Source organism: Monomorium pharaonis, chromosome 3 (assembly GCF_013373865.1).
Source record: "Monomorium pharaonis isolate MP-MQ-018 chromosome 3, ASM1337386v2, whole genome shotgun sequence".
Lineage (NCBI taxonomy): Eukaryota > Metazoa > Arthropoda > Insecta > Hymenoptera > Formicidae > Monomorium > Monomorium pharaonis.
In genome coordinates, this window is record NC_050469.1 from 3,612,568 (window position 1) to 3,631,141 (window position 18,574).

Here is an 18,574-nt window from a genome sequence, read left to right on the forward strand (position 1 = left end):
AAAGGAAAAAAAGAACGGCGTCACGACCGGACTAATTCGCTTACCTCGATATTTCGCTAGGCTGCCTTTCGTGTCGTAAGACGGGGAATGGCACAGGCAAAGGAGTATAATGTAAATGTGCCCGTCTCTCAATCGATTTGCGCTTCCTTCTGCATTCCAGGTGGGCATGGAACGCCGTGACGTCATACTGACAGCAGTTTTCGGAACAGTTGGTGCTCTCGCAATTCTAGTAGGACTTGCATTCGCAATGTGGCTCTATCTACGCGCCAGGAAGTCCAAGCAACGGGACGACGATCTCGAGGACCAAAACGATAATGGCGATGGCTCGAGCCAGCAGCAGCAATCCACCAAGAAAAATGGTTTTCTCAATCTGAAGACTCCTCTGATCAGCACGAAGGCTCTTGGGTAAGTAAAATTGTTTTTTTTTTGCAAAAAAAAAAGAGCGGGCGATTAGTGTCACGATTCAGCTCTGAATTCGGCCAGAAGTTTTTTTTCTCTCAGAGAAAATTAGTACTTTCAACCTTTTACACTGAGAGAATTTTCTCTTAAAATTTACCCCCAAATTTTGGTAATTGTGGAATAATGTGACCTCGAGGAATTTTACTATACTGTTTAGTACAATTTACTAAAAATATAGTAAAATTTACTATACTTTCAATAAAATTTACCAAAAATATAATGAATTTGACTAAAAAGTATAATAAAATTTCTCGAGGTCGCACATTATCCCACAATTATCAGATTTTGAGGGTAAATTTTAAAAGAAAATTCTCTCCGTGTATCGATAGGTAAATTAACTAACAGCAGCATAACATGAAAGTTGTAATTTTTCACTCAACAATATAAATGTCACGTAACACAGTTGTATGTAACAGTTATATCATTGAATAGGAAATTATAATGTTGATGTTACGTTATTCTTAATTCATGTTTACTAGATATCTTTTACATTCTTTATGTATTTTTATATTTATGTCTACCTCTTCTTTTATGTATCGTAAGGATTCGTGGCGATGTAATATTTCGAGGTACTATACCTAAGAATAAATGAATATATTCTACGTTGACTTCAATGAAGGGTAAACAAGCTGCAATCGTTATGCATTTATTATTTCTGTTTGCTCGTCTCCGCGCGCAAGTTTGTCGTCCTGAATTACTTGACGATACCACAGTGTATTCGCAAACTTTACAAAGAGTATCATTAATTCTGAGCCTTGGTACGTTTCTTCTTACGACTAACAACAAGAAATAAACGTCGTTCGTTCTGTTTTATCGCGCACCGTCTCCGTTGTTGCACTCGTTTCGTCAATAGCTTCACCAAGCGAAAACGAGACGACATTTTATAGCGGTGCAATAATTGCGATGTGATTAACGAAGAATCCCGCGTTTATTCCATTCCACAACAAATACGCGATTTATCATCGGGCATTCTCTGCAATCTCTACACGTGATGCGCGAGGAAGCTCACAGATCGCTTCATTATTGTCCGAGCGTCGAAATACGGGGCAGTTCTACTGCGCCGAAAGTGGTACAGTCGAATATTAGTCGGACTGTCGGTTGCCTGTCGGTAAGCGCTTGTCGGTAAACTCGCCTCCGATAAATATATATTATCGACGACGGAAATTTCGCTGAGCGTGTGAGATCTTCGTTTCTCAGTTCTGGATAACGAAAACAACTGTAAACGCGTTGTACCAGCGGAACATTATTGACGGGCGCGTTATCGTTTATATCGCTGAACGATATACTCGACATTCCCTGACGGAGGGTTATTCATTACCGGGTCATTTATTACTGTCTCTAGCCTAGAGTAATCAAGAGGCTCCAATTCGTTACGTGGATCGCTTGGCGCACGGCAAAGTCAAAGCGAAACTTGCCGCCTACTACTATCGTGCAACGCGCGCTTCGAAGCGTTATTTGATTCTGATTGAATTTCTGATTATTGCGTAACTTCGCGAACTATGAGCGGAGATTAACTATGCTGTCGACACTCGCTATTAAATATTGCTAATTATGTTCCTCTCTAATATAATAAATGACCTGTGAATTGCGCGTAGTACATATTTTCAACAAAATTGTTTTGTTCTATGACATTTTATGAGATACTTTAGAAAATGAACAATAGTATCTACAACTGTTTTCCATGTTTACCTTATGTTGCATTATATTATAGCATTTATATGTATTTTAATTTTGTGATTTAATTTTGATATATTATATATTTTAAAGATATTGAAAAATTTAAATATTATTTGCTTAAAGGTTTTTTATGTCACAAATTTATTCTTCTATGTTAGAGGGGGATTGACATTAAATTTGCTGCTATTACTAGATTATATTTCTGAACGCCCTACTTTAAGCGATCTAGAATTCATATTACAATTTCAGGATAGATTTCTATTTCTAATGTTATATGTCGTGCATTTTTGATGTGATTTAACTTTTTCTGATTTTACATTTTAGTTTTTCTGATTCTTTAACCATTTTTTGTATCAGATAAACTTAGAAGCAGAGAATTTTGAACTATAAATTTTGTGTCTAGAATAAATTTTAATTTTAATCTAATCTTGGAAAATTGGTAAAATAATTGTAAAATATCTGATAATTAATTTATGTTAAAAATTGAGATAAAATTTTATTTAGAAATTTTTATGCGTGTAAAAAATATTTAAAGGATCAGAAACACATACATATACACACACGCGTGCATACACACACGCACACATTAAAATATACACATATATCGAAATGAACGGTATTAAATTACTTTCGTGGAATTGCTTTGCAACGCATATTCATGAAACCATTCATTGAGACTAATATCTATTTTCGACATTCTCTGAATAAGTTATTGTGACTATGCTTTTCTTTTACATATTACATATAGTTTTAGATTGTTAATAATATCCAAAAAGATACAATAAATTTGTGGACATTCGTATTGATGAATTTTAAGGGAATTCTTAAATTGTCTGTTTTACCAACATTTTTTATTTTAATTATATTTTTAATTGACTTTAAAGGATGCAAAATTTTTCTACAAAATTAAAATACACACCGAAAGGTAGGGGTGAGTGATGAAATTTATATCATCAAAAACCGAAAAAAAATTTAGTACATTACGGTCGATAATTGCTGTCACTTTACCATAATGTTTGTTTAATATACAAAATTAACGATATATGTGTACAAAATGAGACCACGCACCTTTACAGTATGAACTAAAGTATGAACAATATTGTGCAAAAAAAGCAAATTTCTTATTATAAAATATCTTTAAAATAGTTTTACAGAATTAACCATTTTTTTACACGAAGTTTGCACAAAAATAAAGAGAGGAGACAATTTAGAGACAAAAGTAGGAGACAATTTAGAGACAAAATTAGGAGACAATTTCATGTCAATAACAAACAATTTTTAACATTAAAAAATTAGTAAGTTTTTTCTGTCGTTGACTTAAAATTGCCTCTTTATTTTTGTGCGTACTTTGATTGCGTAAAAGAATTTTGGAATTCCGTTAACCTAATTCAAAGATGTTATCTAATAAAAAATGTTAATGATTGGCTTTAGGATCCCTTTGACGTTGTTGATCGAGTAGTTTATTTTTTTGAAAACCGCAATAATTTGTTAGGAAATTTAAATATCAGTATTAGTTCGAAAGCTTTTAATTGCTTGACCTTTTCGTATTAGGTTGACATCAACTTCGATGTTATTACAAGATTACGTTTGCTTCTGAACATCCAGAAAAGTTGCAAGATAATTTCCGCAATATTACAAACTATCCACCCGATTTATTTAAGAGATTAGTATCTTCGACATTTGCTGTGTTAAATAGCGTCGTAATTATACTTCCCTCTCAGATAATTTTTTAGCTGATCCATAATGACGCAACCGTTCTGTTGACTGATCTGAGTTATAGCGCGCGAACTTCATTAATTCCACGGTTTATCTTCGGCCGGCTGTCAATTAGTGATATTAAGCAATTTAAATATTATTCTTTGTTTGAAAAAGCTTTTCAAACGTTTGAAAAAGTGGCGCGAGTCCACTCTCTTCCGCTCTAGATTGGCGGTCCTTTGTAATTTCACCCTTCGGCCGAACTCCGTAAATAGAGCTGCTCCCTCCCCTCCCCTCCCTCTTCTCAGGACGCGTTTATACGCAGCATCTGGAACAATCGTTAACGAACGATTCACGTAACGTGCTTTTCATGGCTGTTCCAACTGTTGTTTCTGTTTGTATTTTTCTCCGTCTAGGAATAAGATATGCGTGCATGATACTGTCAAAAGTGTGCGTGTGCGTGATTGACAAGCATAGAATTTCCATCCTTCTGTAATATCGCCTCTGAGTAACTGTAAGGTCTATTCTCTCTTTCTCTGATTTTCAAGCGAATAAACGAGATGTTTAACGAATATCTCGATATGTTCGCAGAAATACCCGACGTTTTTTAAACGCCGCACATTAAAAACATTTCCAGTGGCGGTTATCTCACCGCAGAATAGCGATGATTGAAACTTCACTTCTGCCATTCTCATATATATATATATATTTTTTTTTTCACTGATAAAACTTGTATGCAAAATAAATATGAATAAGCGTTTCGAATTTTAATCTTGTTTTACATGCACGGAAAAGTGGAAATGCAAGGGGAATTTCCGAGGAAACGGAAATTTATTAATTTTTTCCTACGCCGGTTATTATCCTTCTTTTACTGTAGCTGTCCGTTTCTTCTTCGCATCGATGCTGCGAACGCGCGTTCAGTATTCATATTTTTTGCAGAGAATCAGTACACGTGCGGAATTACGAAATTAGCGCAGGTCGCACGGTCGATTCCGTTTTATGCCATGATATATAAATGAGGGATTACTCGAATGGGCGGGAAAACATCGGCGATAATTCTGATCTCCTTCTTCCCATTCTCTAATCGTCGAACTGGCGATTCGACCAGGCCAAAAAATTTGCATGCAATTCGGTTCGGGGAGCGCGTAACCGCGGGATTTTCCGCGGCAGAAGGTAAAAACAATGGCGGTAGCAATATACAATTTTCAATGGCTGTCGAGATTGTGGCCCCGAGTGTATGCGCGTTTCAGAAAATGCGTTGTGACGTTTATTCTCCCCGCTGCTTTTCAATATAAATCGCGGGTGGAACAAAACGCGGTCGCATGAATAGCTCGAGGGGACAGCGTGCTATAGCCGCTCGAAAAGCGGGAAGATCGTTTTCTAATTTTAATATAATTCATTCGGCCTCTCCGCAAACGGCTGCGCGGGCGGTGAACACTTTACCGCTTCTCCTTTCTGCAAAGTGCAACGTTTTCGCTTCCCCGATATTGTGACGGGGCAGTTTTACGCTTTCCGCGACAGCTCGAGCTTGGCGCTCGGGAGAGCAACGCGAAGTTTGTGATATGAGTGACGCCACGCGTAAACGCGTTTTGCTACCCTCTTTACGTTGGAAAGTAACCGCCGGTTACACAACACTCGGAGCGGCGGGCTAATCCAGAAATATGTGTAGTAAATTAACGGAGTTAATCCCCCGCGTAATCTCCCGCGTGTTCTTCTTTTAATTCTCCGTACTCGTGAATGGAAAATACGTACGTCGCGTGTTACGCAACCCGGCCGCTCGCTCGTGCGAGACACTCCCTCGCACTGCAGGGAAATCAGAAGGACGCGGGCGGTGATTTATACGCGCGGTACAAGTAGTAGCGCATTAGTATTTCGCAGACGTTGTTGCGGTTGCTAGCGATCGTTAGCGTGAGTCCTCCTCTCGGAGGACGACCCGAAAACCCGGGCATGCCGCCGAATTATCGTCTCGCTTGAGTTGCTGCGAGTCGATTTCCGAAATGCGGCCCTTTGCGACTGATTTCCTCCAAGTTTTCCGTCGGTAGGGCGTGAATAAGGATCGATTCGAAATGCGTCCCGCTTGGCGTGGCCGCTGAATCGTAGGAGGGACACCTGCGTCGTTAATGCCCGCTGCACACAGAGAAATATCAATTCTAGAGAGCTAAGGAAAGCGATTACTCAATTTACTTTTTTTCTTCTAACAAATAACGATCATCTTCTGAAAGGAATTTTTTTTCTCTCTTGATAATAATCTTAAAATATATTTGTCACAAATTTTAGAAAAAAACTTGTATACTTGAATAGAGAATTTATACTCTTTCGAAGAATATTACAATATAAGATTAAAGCAGAAAATTAATTCAAAATAATAAGCAAATCGAATTTTTATTTTAACTTGATATTTTTGATTCAAGTATTAAACTATTATATTTCAGAATATATTTTGAATAAATTTGACGCTTATGATGAATTTACGATAAATTTGCGGATAATTTAATTTTAATTTTCTTAATATTACTAAATGGTTAGTTTTATATTTATCATATTGATTTATTAGTTATATATATATATATTTAGTATAATGTAAAAGTTTGGGTGAAACGTCACCTCAAACTTCTTGGGTGTCTCAATCTTTTTTATCAGCAGTAAATTAATAACTAAATAGTGCATTTTCATCGTCTTTTTATAAAGAAAACGATGATATATATAAACATGTTTTTTTTTTGTCATAGAAGTATTGAAGAATCTACTTAAAACAAAGAAAGACACAAAAAATGTGTGAAAATAATTACAGTTTAAAATTTGTTTGGTGATAATGCACCTTGCATTTGTCTTTTAATTGGAAATCTGAATACAACCAGTATGTTTGTTCAAAAATAAGTCAGAAATCTTGTATATGTTTCGAAAGAACAAGAAAGTTGCTACAATTATAATATCATTATAATTTATAGTCATTTTTAGAGTCAAGCATATTTCTGTAGTTATTCATAATATAAATTATAATTTTAACTATATTAAAGTTCTCATAATCATAAAATATTAGGTATGCAACTTATGATATAGTTGTCGTAACCAAAATGGAGATTTTAATGTAATAAGTCGTGTTATAAATGCATATTATTATTATATTAATATTATAGCAACATAATTATTTTACTATGCAATTATAATCACAAATATCACATTTTTTAAAGTAAAATTACCAGATTAATTATGATAAAATCTGTGAAACATATTAATTATACGATCTCGACTTCTATTATAATAATTAGAATTTTTCTTTTGGTTTTACCTCAAAACATGTGTTAATGTAATCAAAACATTTTTCTCCGTGTACTAAATATTTAGAAAAGTAAAATTATTTCTAGTTTTATTAATCAAACATTTAATTAGTATTGTTGCGCATTTGGTAACTATTACCATACTTTTTTTCACAAAAATCGAAACGCCAATAATGCATCCGCAAATCCAACGGAGCTCTCTCTCTCTGTTTTCGCTGGTTAGAGTTCCGCATTCAGCGGCACTGAATAGAAAACAAGTCTTTTTCAACGAAGCCCATCGTGCAGCTCCATCGGACGAATCTGTCGTGTATTTCCTTTCTCTTTGTTTCTTTTTTTTTCTGTTAAGTTTCTCGTGACGCTGGCGGTGCTGCATAAGCGTGGGAGATGTGCAGCGGCGATGTGCGCGCATGGCGTGTGCATGTGCACGCGAGGCTGTTGTATTCGAATCAATCTCGGATATCCTCGTCTCCCACCACCGAAATAGGCCTCGTAACTCGCTTCGGTGGTTTGCGGTTAAGTTTTCGCTGTGTTTGTGACGATCGCCGAAATGCTTCGTGACGTCGTCGCCGTCTTTCGTTTATTGTCACGGTTGGAAAATGGTACCCTGCCCTGTAAAGAAAAGTTATAAGTCGACGACGCATCGACGTTTACGTCGATACAATCGAGTCTCCTTTCCCGAATGAGTTTGACGATCGCGTAATCCGGCGACGGCAAAACTAATTAATTTCCTCGTAAATAATTAATTCTTTAAATTGCAAGTTGCTGTATTTCTCATATTTAACTTTGCCTAACAAACGACGCGGACTGGATGTTTATGTTGTTGATTCCTGTAAGTGACACACGAGTTACTCTTATCTACGCCGTTTTAAATCTATGAAACTTTGGTAAATTCATTTTAGCAAAGAAAATTATTCCTTTGCCTTTGAAATGGCGGATATGTAAACGAAGAGCGGCGACATAAAGTTTCAAGTGCTTTTTCAGACAATAGGAAAAACAAAGTTGCAAACAGACTTTAAGAAGAAACTTTTTCGATTGACTCTTTTAAGTTTTTACAATATGTTGGCAAATATTTTTTTATTATACGTATTATTTGTGTTAATTTAATTATTTTATATACTTTTTGAAAGTTTTAATTCTAAATTCAAACAAGTTTTATTTTCTTTGCATTGTAAAATTACTATTTACGTAAAACTCCTTCTATTTCTGTGTTTCTGTACAAATTTATGAAATATTTTATTCTTCTTGAAAAATTTTATGATTGACGTTTGAAATTAGATGTATAAATTTTTTTCAAATTTATTGAAGGTTTGAACTTATAACTCTTTTGAATGCACTGAACATATTTCTTACGATCACGACAGTACATGTGCTATTCAGCAATTTACTCAAAATAAATCATGCAACAGGAATTTAATCTTGATCACGTTGCTTGACATTTAATTAGAAGTGCGCGTGCGAATCGTGTGCGTTGAGTTCAAATATGTAATTTACACGAAAGACAAATCCAGACCACGCGAAAGCATTTTAAACTATCAGGGCGTTTCCGCGTTGCCGAACATGTATGAGCGAAAATGTCTGCGAGACACGCACGACATTCTCGGTACGTAATAAACTTTGCGTTTCCATCGCGTTATTTCTAAGTCTGGTGCTTAATTAGTATATCGCATATACCTTGAATTTGCATAAAAAAGCATAATGCCTGGTTAAGTTTCTTCGGGACATGTCAGGCAATTATGCGATTCATTATATCATATCAAATAAACTCTGTTTTCGGAAGGCACTGACAAAGAACTCGGATTACATGAATAAAAATGAAGTGAGTACATTTAGTAAATAGCTTAAGGCTAGCTGAAATGGAAACCGGAACCGTATCCCGGACATTTTATAGGAATAATTCTTTACTTTCGCCGTGTCCTTCCAAATATTTGCTGGAAAAGTCAATATATTTTTAGAAGAAGAAAGAGATATATGTATAAACGACTCAATGATAGTAACCCGAAGTGTTTTTATAAAATTTGTTATAATTTCAAATTTTCCAAGACTTTATTTCAACTTTGCTATAAATAATTTTAACTTCGAACACTGGCAAATGTTTTAGTACTATTACCCATATTTTCCGTTACAATACCTTCTTACCTTCTTAAATAGAGCCATTGTTCCATTTTATTTGTATGAATATTATTACCGTTTCAACGGAGCTATACCTAATAATTAATATAACTTCAATTTTTATCTACAGCCATTTGCTGAAAAGCTTTTATTGTAAATTGCACATATTGCTTTGGATATGTAGCTCAAAGACGGAAGTAATTTAGTTTTCTCTTTAATCCTCTTGAAAGAAACGGGATAAAGAAGAAGGGAAACCAGAATAAAGCATTATTCGAGATCACAATGAAGAGCTGACCTATTATTTTTTTCTCTCATAATGCGTCATTGTTTTATCACTCATGTCCTGTGAAGGGACGTGGAATGGCTCGTATGTAGGGCAGTACAGTAAGTTCGAGTACACGTTATAGAAAATCTTGAACCTGTTTTGAGTATTAATCAATATCGACAGCTATCGATTATGTAAGTAATTTTATTATAGAGATTATAAATAGAATTATAACTGTATTAGACTTAATATTAAAAATAATATTATTCCTCTTGTGAGTTTCGTGTTGTGTTCACGGAAAATTTTTAATTGTCCCTTAAATGTTATATTCTTGAGAAAATAAGAAATTAATAAGAGTGAAGAAAATAATACGATAAATATGTATTTATGACAGAAAATTTTTTTTTCTCTTTCTTTGATCAAGCTGTTTAAGTTTTACTCATAAGATATAAGTACGTCACATCTTTTATTAAAGAGTTCGTATATACTATGTGTCTACATGATCGATGTGAATGCTCCGGGGTTCTCTTTTAGAATAACATTAGATTATTTCCATAAAAATATCAAATTTTATTTTAATATTAGATTCTACTAATGAACTCCTTTACATAAAATATATAAATAGAAGAATTAAGAAAAGTTCAAATAATGACTCAGGTACTTGGGTAGAATACACAAATTGAAAGCATAGTTATTGCTTTGTTTAATATGCTTTTCTAAAGGTTTTATTAAACGTAAAACTGGAACAAAGATGAATTTAGAACAAAATTAGTTAAAACTTATATTCTGTAAATTTTACAATTTGCTCTGTCGCGACTCTCAAGTTAAATATTTTAAAAGATTTAAATATTTAGAAGTTAAAATTTCTTCTCTCTCAGTTTCGTGTATTTTTCTTGGACATTTCAACGTGTGGATGATGTATATTTAGTTAAAAATTGGTATATATGGGGCTGTGAAGATATAGCGACCAAGTTTCTGCTTGGATTATATCAAACAGCATAATACTACACAAAGTCCCACGATTTGTGTTTCTCGTAAAAAAACTTTGGTGCTTGTACTTCAGGATACTAAATTATATGGACTCTCTCAAAGAAAGATCGCCCCCGGCTGACCAAGCATGCGGTCATTCTACTTTCCGCGTACCTTTTTTACATTTTCTTGCGGAATATTCTAGAAAGATTTTTGTACATAACGAAACTTTAGTATTTGAAAGATATTTCAAAAATTTCCACTTTAGAAATTCTTATAATATTAATTATTTAATGTTTTTTAATGACATTTAGTTATTAAATTAATTAAATTAAAATATGAAATTAATAGGGTTAATTAAGATAGCATGATAATATTTAGCGATGAATGTTTAATAAACTAGCTTATTAAAATAATAATTATATTATTCAATCCGTAGATATATCATATTATTTAATCTACCGATATTTTGAATTGGTTAAAATTGTTAACAATATTAAACTTAGTTCAATATCCCAATTAATTTTATCGGAAATTTAATTGACGGGAATTCTGTTACTTATCCTAACTTTGTTAGCTTCATGCGATTCGCCAAATTTTAACATTTTATGCTGAATAATCATGTCGCGTGCATTTAGCTATCGGAGAAGCGGCGAAGGTATCATGTTGTGCGCTCAGATACTGAGATTGTTACAACATTTCGCAAATGATACATATTGTCATCCTGTTATACTCATGGCAGTAGAATTGATCCTTGTAAGCAGCTGCGCACCCGATACGAACGTGTACAACAGCTTGGAATTCTAATTACTGATACAATATCTATCATTTGTGTCGTTAGGTTTCATCGTTAAGTATTCGATTATTTATGTCTTACAATTTTGGTGATAAAATAACGTTTGGGATTAAATAATATTTTTGTATCATTATGCCGATTTATTAGAAGTATTTTTCAGAAGATATAATGAATGCTATAAGTTATATTTGTGCACAGTTTTGAAATAAATATTAAAAAATTTAGCTTCTCTCTCTCTCTCTCTGGAGAAGCTAAATTTTTTAATTATCTGTATAGTCTTTAGATACTTTGGTAGAAAACATTTTCTTTTTATTTATATGTAATATTTCGAATAAGTTTCTAAATGCACTGGATTTGTTGTTGTATTTAAAGTTGGATAATCTCGGTCTGTTTAAATTTTACGAAACTTATAAAATTTTTACAAAATTTTTTCCCTTAAATTATCCGAGTGACTTTTATTGTTCTACAAGCTTTCCACTTGACACAATGTTAAAACTTTCTTAAATCGAAACTTGCTTAGCCCTGGAATGCTACTTATATTTTTCTCTGGGTGAAAGTTTAACAACAAAGTTTAACAAGCACATAATAAAAAATTTTTTTACATCTTTTAATGCCTACAATGTCTTTAAAATCTTTTTCTTATAGATTACGAGGTATTAAACAATAAGCTGAACTAATACCATTTTGTAATAAAATCTTATTAAAAGTTATTTTATCAAAAATTTAATAGCAAAAACTGTAATAAACTTAAATTAGCATTTGAGTGAAAAATCCACTCACAGTAGTAATAGCAGTGTTCTAGGATTAATACAAATATTTTAATCTTTATCCAAATAATGTGCTCTTTTTAAATTTTAATATAAAATTTAGTTATATCAAAATTACGTTTTAAATTGTATCTACAAAAATAAATAATATAAATTTATAAAATTCTATGTAATTTCGGCGTTAAATTTTATTAAATAAATCTCTGTAAAAATGAAAATAAATATTTGAAATATTTAGAAATGTATTTAATATACTTTTATATGCAAAATAAATTATTAAAAAATGGTTAATAAATTTGGAAGATAAGTCTGTTTGCTGGATGAGAGATAAACACGGCTTAAGCATTAATCATCTCAAACATTAGTGTCTCGGAGAAACTTGCCAGAGCTTTTTATTACGTTGTTTCAATATTAATCGAAGACCAGCGGCGATAAATTGTTTCGGAATGGAGCTGAACAAATTGGCACGACGGGAGGTTAATTTAAGCGCGTTTTAATCGACACGATTACACTGTCTTGCGCTCAGCAGGAAATGGCGAACGCTCTAATAGGAAGTAACAAAGTAATTAACATCGATTAACGTCCGAATGATCTTATCGTGTCTAGCCCTGTTCATCAAAGTCAACCGTTATTATGTCACGTTACGTTTTATGCATTTTGCTAGAAGAGAGGTTGAAATAAAGAGATTCCTAGGCGGAACCTTTTCGTTGAAGTAACTGCAATTACCTACGATAAAACTTATTTTCACCTCGAAGTAGGCTGGATTTAATGAAGTCAACCAACATTTATCACGTAACCAAAGAAGCTTCTCGATACAAAAAAAAAAAAATAAAGCTGTAATTTGACGCAAGGATAAGTTAATTGAACTAATTATTAGTGCTGCGGATGAGTTGGACTAATGGATTAGATCGAATATGTGTTTTTTACACACACGTGCTGCGTACTCAGTGTTACGTCATACGGCAATTCCCATAAGTGTATCATTGTACTGAAGCCGCGCATGAATTTTTTCACTTATTCAATATTTATGATGAATTCACATCTCTCTCGTAACGTTGGTTGCCCGACGTCTGTGCTCTTTTTTTTCGTTAACCTCTCTTACGTTTCTTGCTCCTCATGCCGTCTGCGGCCTTTTCTTCTCTCATTCTCTCCGTCTTTCTGCCCATTCCGATTGTCCGTGGGATTCCTGTTGTCAGCCGATCGATATGCAAGCATGAGAGAGGGGGAGAGAGAGAGAGAGAGAAGGGAAGAAAAACGATGATGAAAAACGCGAAGTCAGGCGCTTGTATAGACAGTTACTATACTTACAGACTATTATCGAGGTTTTAGATAATCTCCGGGATAATGAAACGCGTGGAAATTGTTCACCGTGACGAAAAACGTGAATGAGGAATATTACATTTTAACGGCGACCACTCGTTTTCGCCATCACGCGGTATTTACCGAGTGTAAATGACGTTTAATGTCGCAGTTATAACAGTTACTTCGAAATAGATCGTAAAAGGCGAGTTTTATTTGAAACAACGGCGGTATGATTTATTTCAGATATAAGGTAGAATATTGCTATATAATCATATTCGAGCCACAGGCTAAGAGAAGCTACTGTTCCAAACGAGAGAATACGAGTTTGTTTTGATTCCAAGATCGAAACGTAAGAGGATTTTACGACCGCGAAAGGAATGTTATACTTTTGATTATCAAGACTTTCTTCTTTCTCTCTTATTGATAAAATCTTTAAGTCAGCTTTTAGAGAATAATTGAATTCAGGCTACATAAATTTTATCTAGACGAACTGAAATGAAAGACTAATAATTCTTGAAAAATTATTTCTATTTTAATTTTTACAATTACGAAAAATCTTATACACGTTTCAGTTAAAGAAAATCAGTTAAAGAAAAATCTTCACGCGGGGCGAGCATCAAACTCGATTTTACTCGGTTTCAAAGGAAGAAGGTTTTGCTTAGGGTGGCAACAGAAACGGCTCCCTTGGGGCAAAGGACAAAAATGCTTTTGCTTGAAATAGAAACGGCGGATGCTTAGAGGTAACAGTAGACTTTTGCTGGAAGAGAAAAAATATTCGTTTGTCGTTGAAATAAAACTGATTGTGAGACGAAAAAAAAAAAGAATAATTTAATGTATTAGCTGCAGAACGGGCGATAAGAAGACGCGGCATTAAATGCAAGAAAAATGAGATACAAAAGTTTGACACGAAGCATTTTAGGAAAGTCTATGTATATCACGAGCGTTGAATAAAATATTTTCTGCAAGGGAAGAGAGAAAATGTTTCACACACAACGCGTTAAATATACTTATGGCGCTTTCCGTTTTTTTTTTTTTCGAACCGAATGAAACCCATGATGTTACATTATTGATGTTACTTCAAAGCATTTATTGCTTTTTGATGAAACTATGCTTGTATTTCACTGTGTATTGAAAGGCTCTTGTTTTTTTTATTTAACTACACGTGTTCGATAGTGTTTTAAAACGCTTTCGAATGTTTCGCGAGTTTTTTGACTGACTAATGCTGCGTCGATTTGTCATGCAGAAAGGAAAGCTTATTCAAACAATAGAGCAAACGTTTCTGGTTTCAGCGATTTTTATGTTACATCACGTGTACGTTTAGCATTGTGTTAGATCGTTTCGAAAGTCTACGTGTTCTGATTCTGACACTTTTCTTATTCAAACTTCATTGAATTTTTTAAATGGTGAATGGATGAAGAAAACGACAGGGGGAAAGAAATCAGAAAGGAAGAAAGAAACAACAAAAGAAACATTTATTTCTACGCAGAGTTTTCTTCTTTCTTTGAATTTATTTTTATAGTAACTATACAACAACAACGTGATATTTCGAAAAATTTTATTAAAATTTTACCAAACTGTTTTATATTTTATTATGATAGATATTCTTAAATTATGCGTGAGAAAACCTCAAATTCTTCGAAATACCATATCTCGCGACTGTCTTGATTTTGAGAGTAAATTCTCAGAAAAAATTTTCTTCGCGTACCTTTATTTTTGCAAGAAAAATTGATAGGAGAATGTGCGCGTCTTGAAACGACCTGATCTTTCGGCATGCGTCACAAAAGAAATTCTAACCCCGGAACGGGCATGATTATATATTCTATTAGTTTGTGAGATACTGCTCCCTAGCATTTCTAAATTTGGAATAGAAAGAAAGTTGCAGAACTCGGCGGAGTTCTGACTAATCCCACCTGCATTTTCCCACTTTTGAGCGGCGTAAAAAGAATAGGAAATAGTTCGCTAACTTCCTGAGGCAACAGCGTAACTACTGCTGTCGGATTACGCGGATCGCCCGGTAAACTAAATTTACCTTTCGTTCCACGGGTGCGAGTGATATTTCTCCCCCACAGCGAGAATTTTTAAATTGAAAACGTTTTGGAACGAATACGCCCGGGCTTCGTTACTCCGTCATTAATTTAATAGGCTGAAACCGCGTTGAGGTCACAGGCTTTGCTCGTTACCGCGGAACAATACCACAAAAGGCGCGTAAGATATAATTAATGAGATCCAATTGTATACATTTTCATTTCTGCTTTTGGAAAGAAAAGCGATTTGCATGAGATTCAAAATATAATTGGTAATTTAATTAATATTTATATGTATGGGATCGGTGGAACGTGAATACAGAGAATTCTATTCCAGACATACGAGTGTCATGGAAAGCAGGTTTTTTTTTTTCAACTGTTACAATCACACATATTTGATTCTTCATTTTATTATACGTGGCAGCACAAATGTAATCTTGTCGTCAAAAGCAGAATATCGAACGAAATACATGACAATATCCAATAAAAATTTTATATCTATTGAATTGTATCTTTTATTATTTACAAAGTGCATTTGAAGAATAAAAAGCTAAACTTTTCCAACAAAATTGCTTCCATTGTGGTTCTTATACCGAGAGAAAAATGTGATATTTGCGACTAGATAATTGTATAATAAAATAATTAATAGTCAGAAACATTTTATAGTAATTATTATTGGTACTAATAATCATATTCATAGTGATTCCAAAAAATGAAAAACTTTACTATAAATTGTACTTTTATGATAAAATACGAAGATATAATACAGTGGCTAAATTATTTTTTTATGAACAATATAAATATAGTAAATTTAATTATATATTTATATTATTTTTTAATTATTTGTATATAATAATGATTTATAAAGAAACTTAAAATTTTTACAATATGTACCTTTAAATTTGCTTAATTTTTGCTTCGTAATGTATTGATATCATATCTGTAACAGTTAAGATGTGACAGTAGTAGACAAATTAAGTAAAATGTATCAATACTATTGAACATTCTGCACATTTTTACTTATGGTTATTATTACATTATTATTTCATAGCACAACTTATTATATTACAATCTTTGTTTTGGTTAATGGTAGCTATATCATAAATTGCATAGACCAATATTATGATTATGAGAATTTTTATAAAATGTTAAACTATAATTTGTATTATCGGAATAACTACAAAAATATAGTTGGGGACAAAAATTACTATAAATTATAATTATATATGGTACCGCAACTATTTTTTCCTTTTGGTATATTTCATTAGTTAATGTTCGTTAAAGTTTGTTTAATTCACTTTAACACGAAAAAAAAAGAGTTCCATCCATTCTTATTATCATTCGTGATTGTCGCTACGCCTTCGGCACCTGGCAGTCCCGAACTTCGGCGGAGGGGTGATTTTATACTCGGCCGTAAAGTTTTCAGACGTAGGGTAGACTCAGGTGGTTTTCTTTTGATGGATGGAACGGCGAACAGCCGTAACGGAAGTGAGCGAGTGGGCGGGAGAAGTTCTCCATTGTTTTCACGTTGTGGCGGCTATATCCTTTAACGTTTGGAATTCCGTGGTCATAAGCTAATGAAATTACCGCGGTCCTCGCATGACGTGAGCCGTCAACGTACCACTTTTGCGCGATCGTATATTCCGATTTTCTGGATTATCTGCAGGCGCACGATGCACGGTTAACCGCATTAACCGCCCGTCAGTCAAGTCTTATGCGAACGCGATTGATGGGCGAATTACTTTCCCAGGGGAATACGTATCACGCCACGTTATTTTTTTTTTCCAAATAAGTGTTACGAAGAAAACGCGTATGGTCTTCCCGATTTTTTGACGAGTTTTAAGCTTGCAGAATAAATAGGAATAAAAGACACGTAATAGATGACTGCTTATCTTTTCCGTTATGTCGTTTCATCAAATTCAATGGGCTTCTCTTAAACTGTCGTCAGGTATTATATAATACGTTACCTTCTTCCATTAAATTTTCCTTCTCTTTATCTTCCTCTTGCGCCACGGTTGTTAAATGTATTACCTTTAATAAATGCTGATTTTGACTCTTGCTGTTTAATTCAAATTAGACAACGTTGCCATTTTGCCTTTTGCTTTGTCTCTTCTTCTTCTTTTCATATCATGTCATATGTATGCTTCGTGCGTTTTCGTGTATTTTTTGTGCAAGTATAATATGTATTATGTTGATGATTGCATGCAAATGTACGAATATAGTTTTAATGTGATTATTAGGTTGATTTATATGAAATGTCGGGTATTTGTTAACTGAATGTATTACTCTTTCGGTTATATTATAACAATTTAGCATAATTTTATATACAATTTAATAACTTATTATTAATATATTTACATCGTGTTTATAAAGTTTTTATTAAACAATTTGTTTGTTTTGTTTAAAGTTGGAAATAAGTGAATTCTACTGAAATTTGTATAATTTTCTTTAGAATTTAAATTGGATAATACTGCTACTTCAGCTGTTTGCGATATTAACATAGCTTTTGGAGATAATACTGTTAATGAGAAAACAGTGCAGCGTTGGTTTCAAGAATTTTATATTACAACTTTCTATATTTTTATTTAAGAAAATTACACAAATTTTGGTAGAATTTATACTTATTTTAAACTTTAAACAAAATATGCCTTTAAAAAGGTTTATGAGCACAGTATAATTAATATTGATAGGTTTAAATTGCTTGTAAGATAATGTTATAAAACTAATATGGCCGATATTTTTAATTCGACTTTATAACATAACATTTTCCAAAATATTTCCATATTGTTTTTGAGAATTAAAAAAAATTTTTTTAAGTACAAAAAATTGAAACTTATAAAGATAAATTTAATTCTTTACAGGTATAAAAATTTTTTAATTTCTGAAAAGAAATAGTAAGATTTATTGAAAAATGTAGTATTCTTTGAAAGGGATATGTAACAATAAACGTTTTGCCGCACTTGAAATGTTAATTGTACAGAGGAACACTCTTAGTTCGACATTGTAACTCGATAATGCGCACGATAATTCCGGTCGACTCTCTGGCTCGTGACTCTTTGATTTATTGCAGTGATTTAGTACAGGCATGGAGCACAACCGTACAATATTTCGGTGGATATTGGCCACGAGAGCGCTATCGAGATATTTAAGTTCGGTAGCGTCCATTGCGCTCGCTCTGCTCGCGCTAGCTACAGGAAGCAGAAGGTGTAAATCACGAATGATACGGGGTGTTA

The 18,574-nt window shown here is 33.5% G+C and overlaps 1 protein-coding gene across 6 annotated transcripts in view; it reads left to right on the forward strand.

Moving 5' to 3' along the window:
* Positions 1-18,574, forward strand: part of LOC105836540 (synaptotagmin-7) — a 198,775-nt gene that overhangs the window by 67,759 nt on the left and 112,442 nt on the right. For all 6 annotated transcript variants that reach the window (XM_036284852.1, XM_036284851.1, XM_036284853.1 and 3 more), the window contains one exon: positions 161-405. In XM_036284852.1, the coding sequence (XP_036140745.1) occupies positions 167-405 (239 nt within the window). In that variant the 5' untranslated portion in view covers positions 161-166. The remainder of the gene's footprint in view (positions 1-160; positions 406-18,574) is intronic.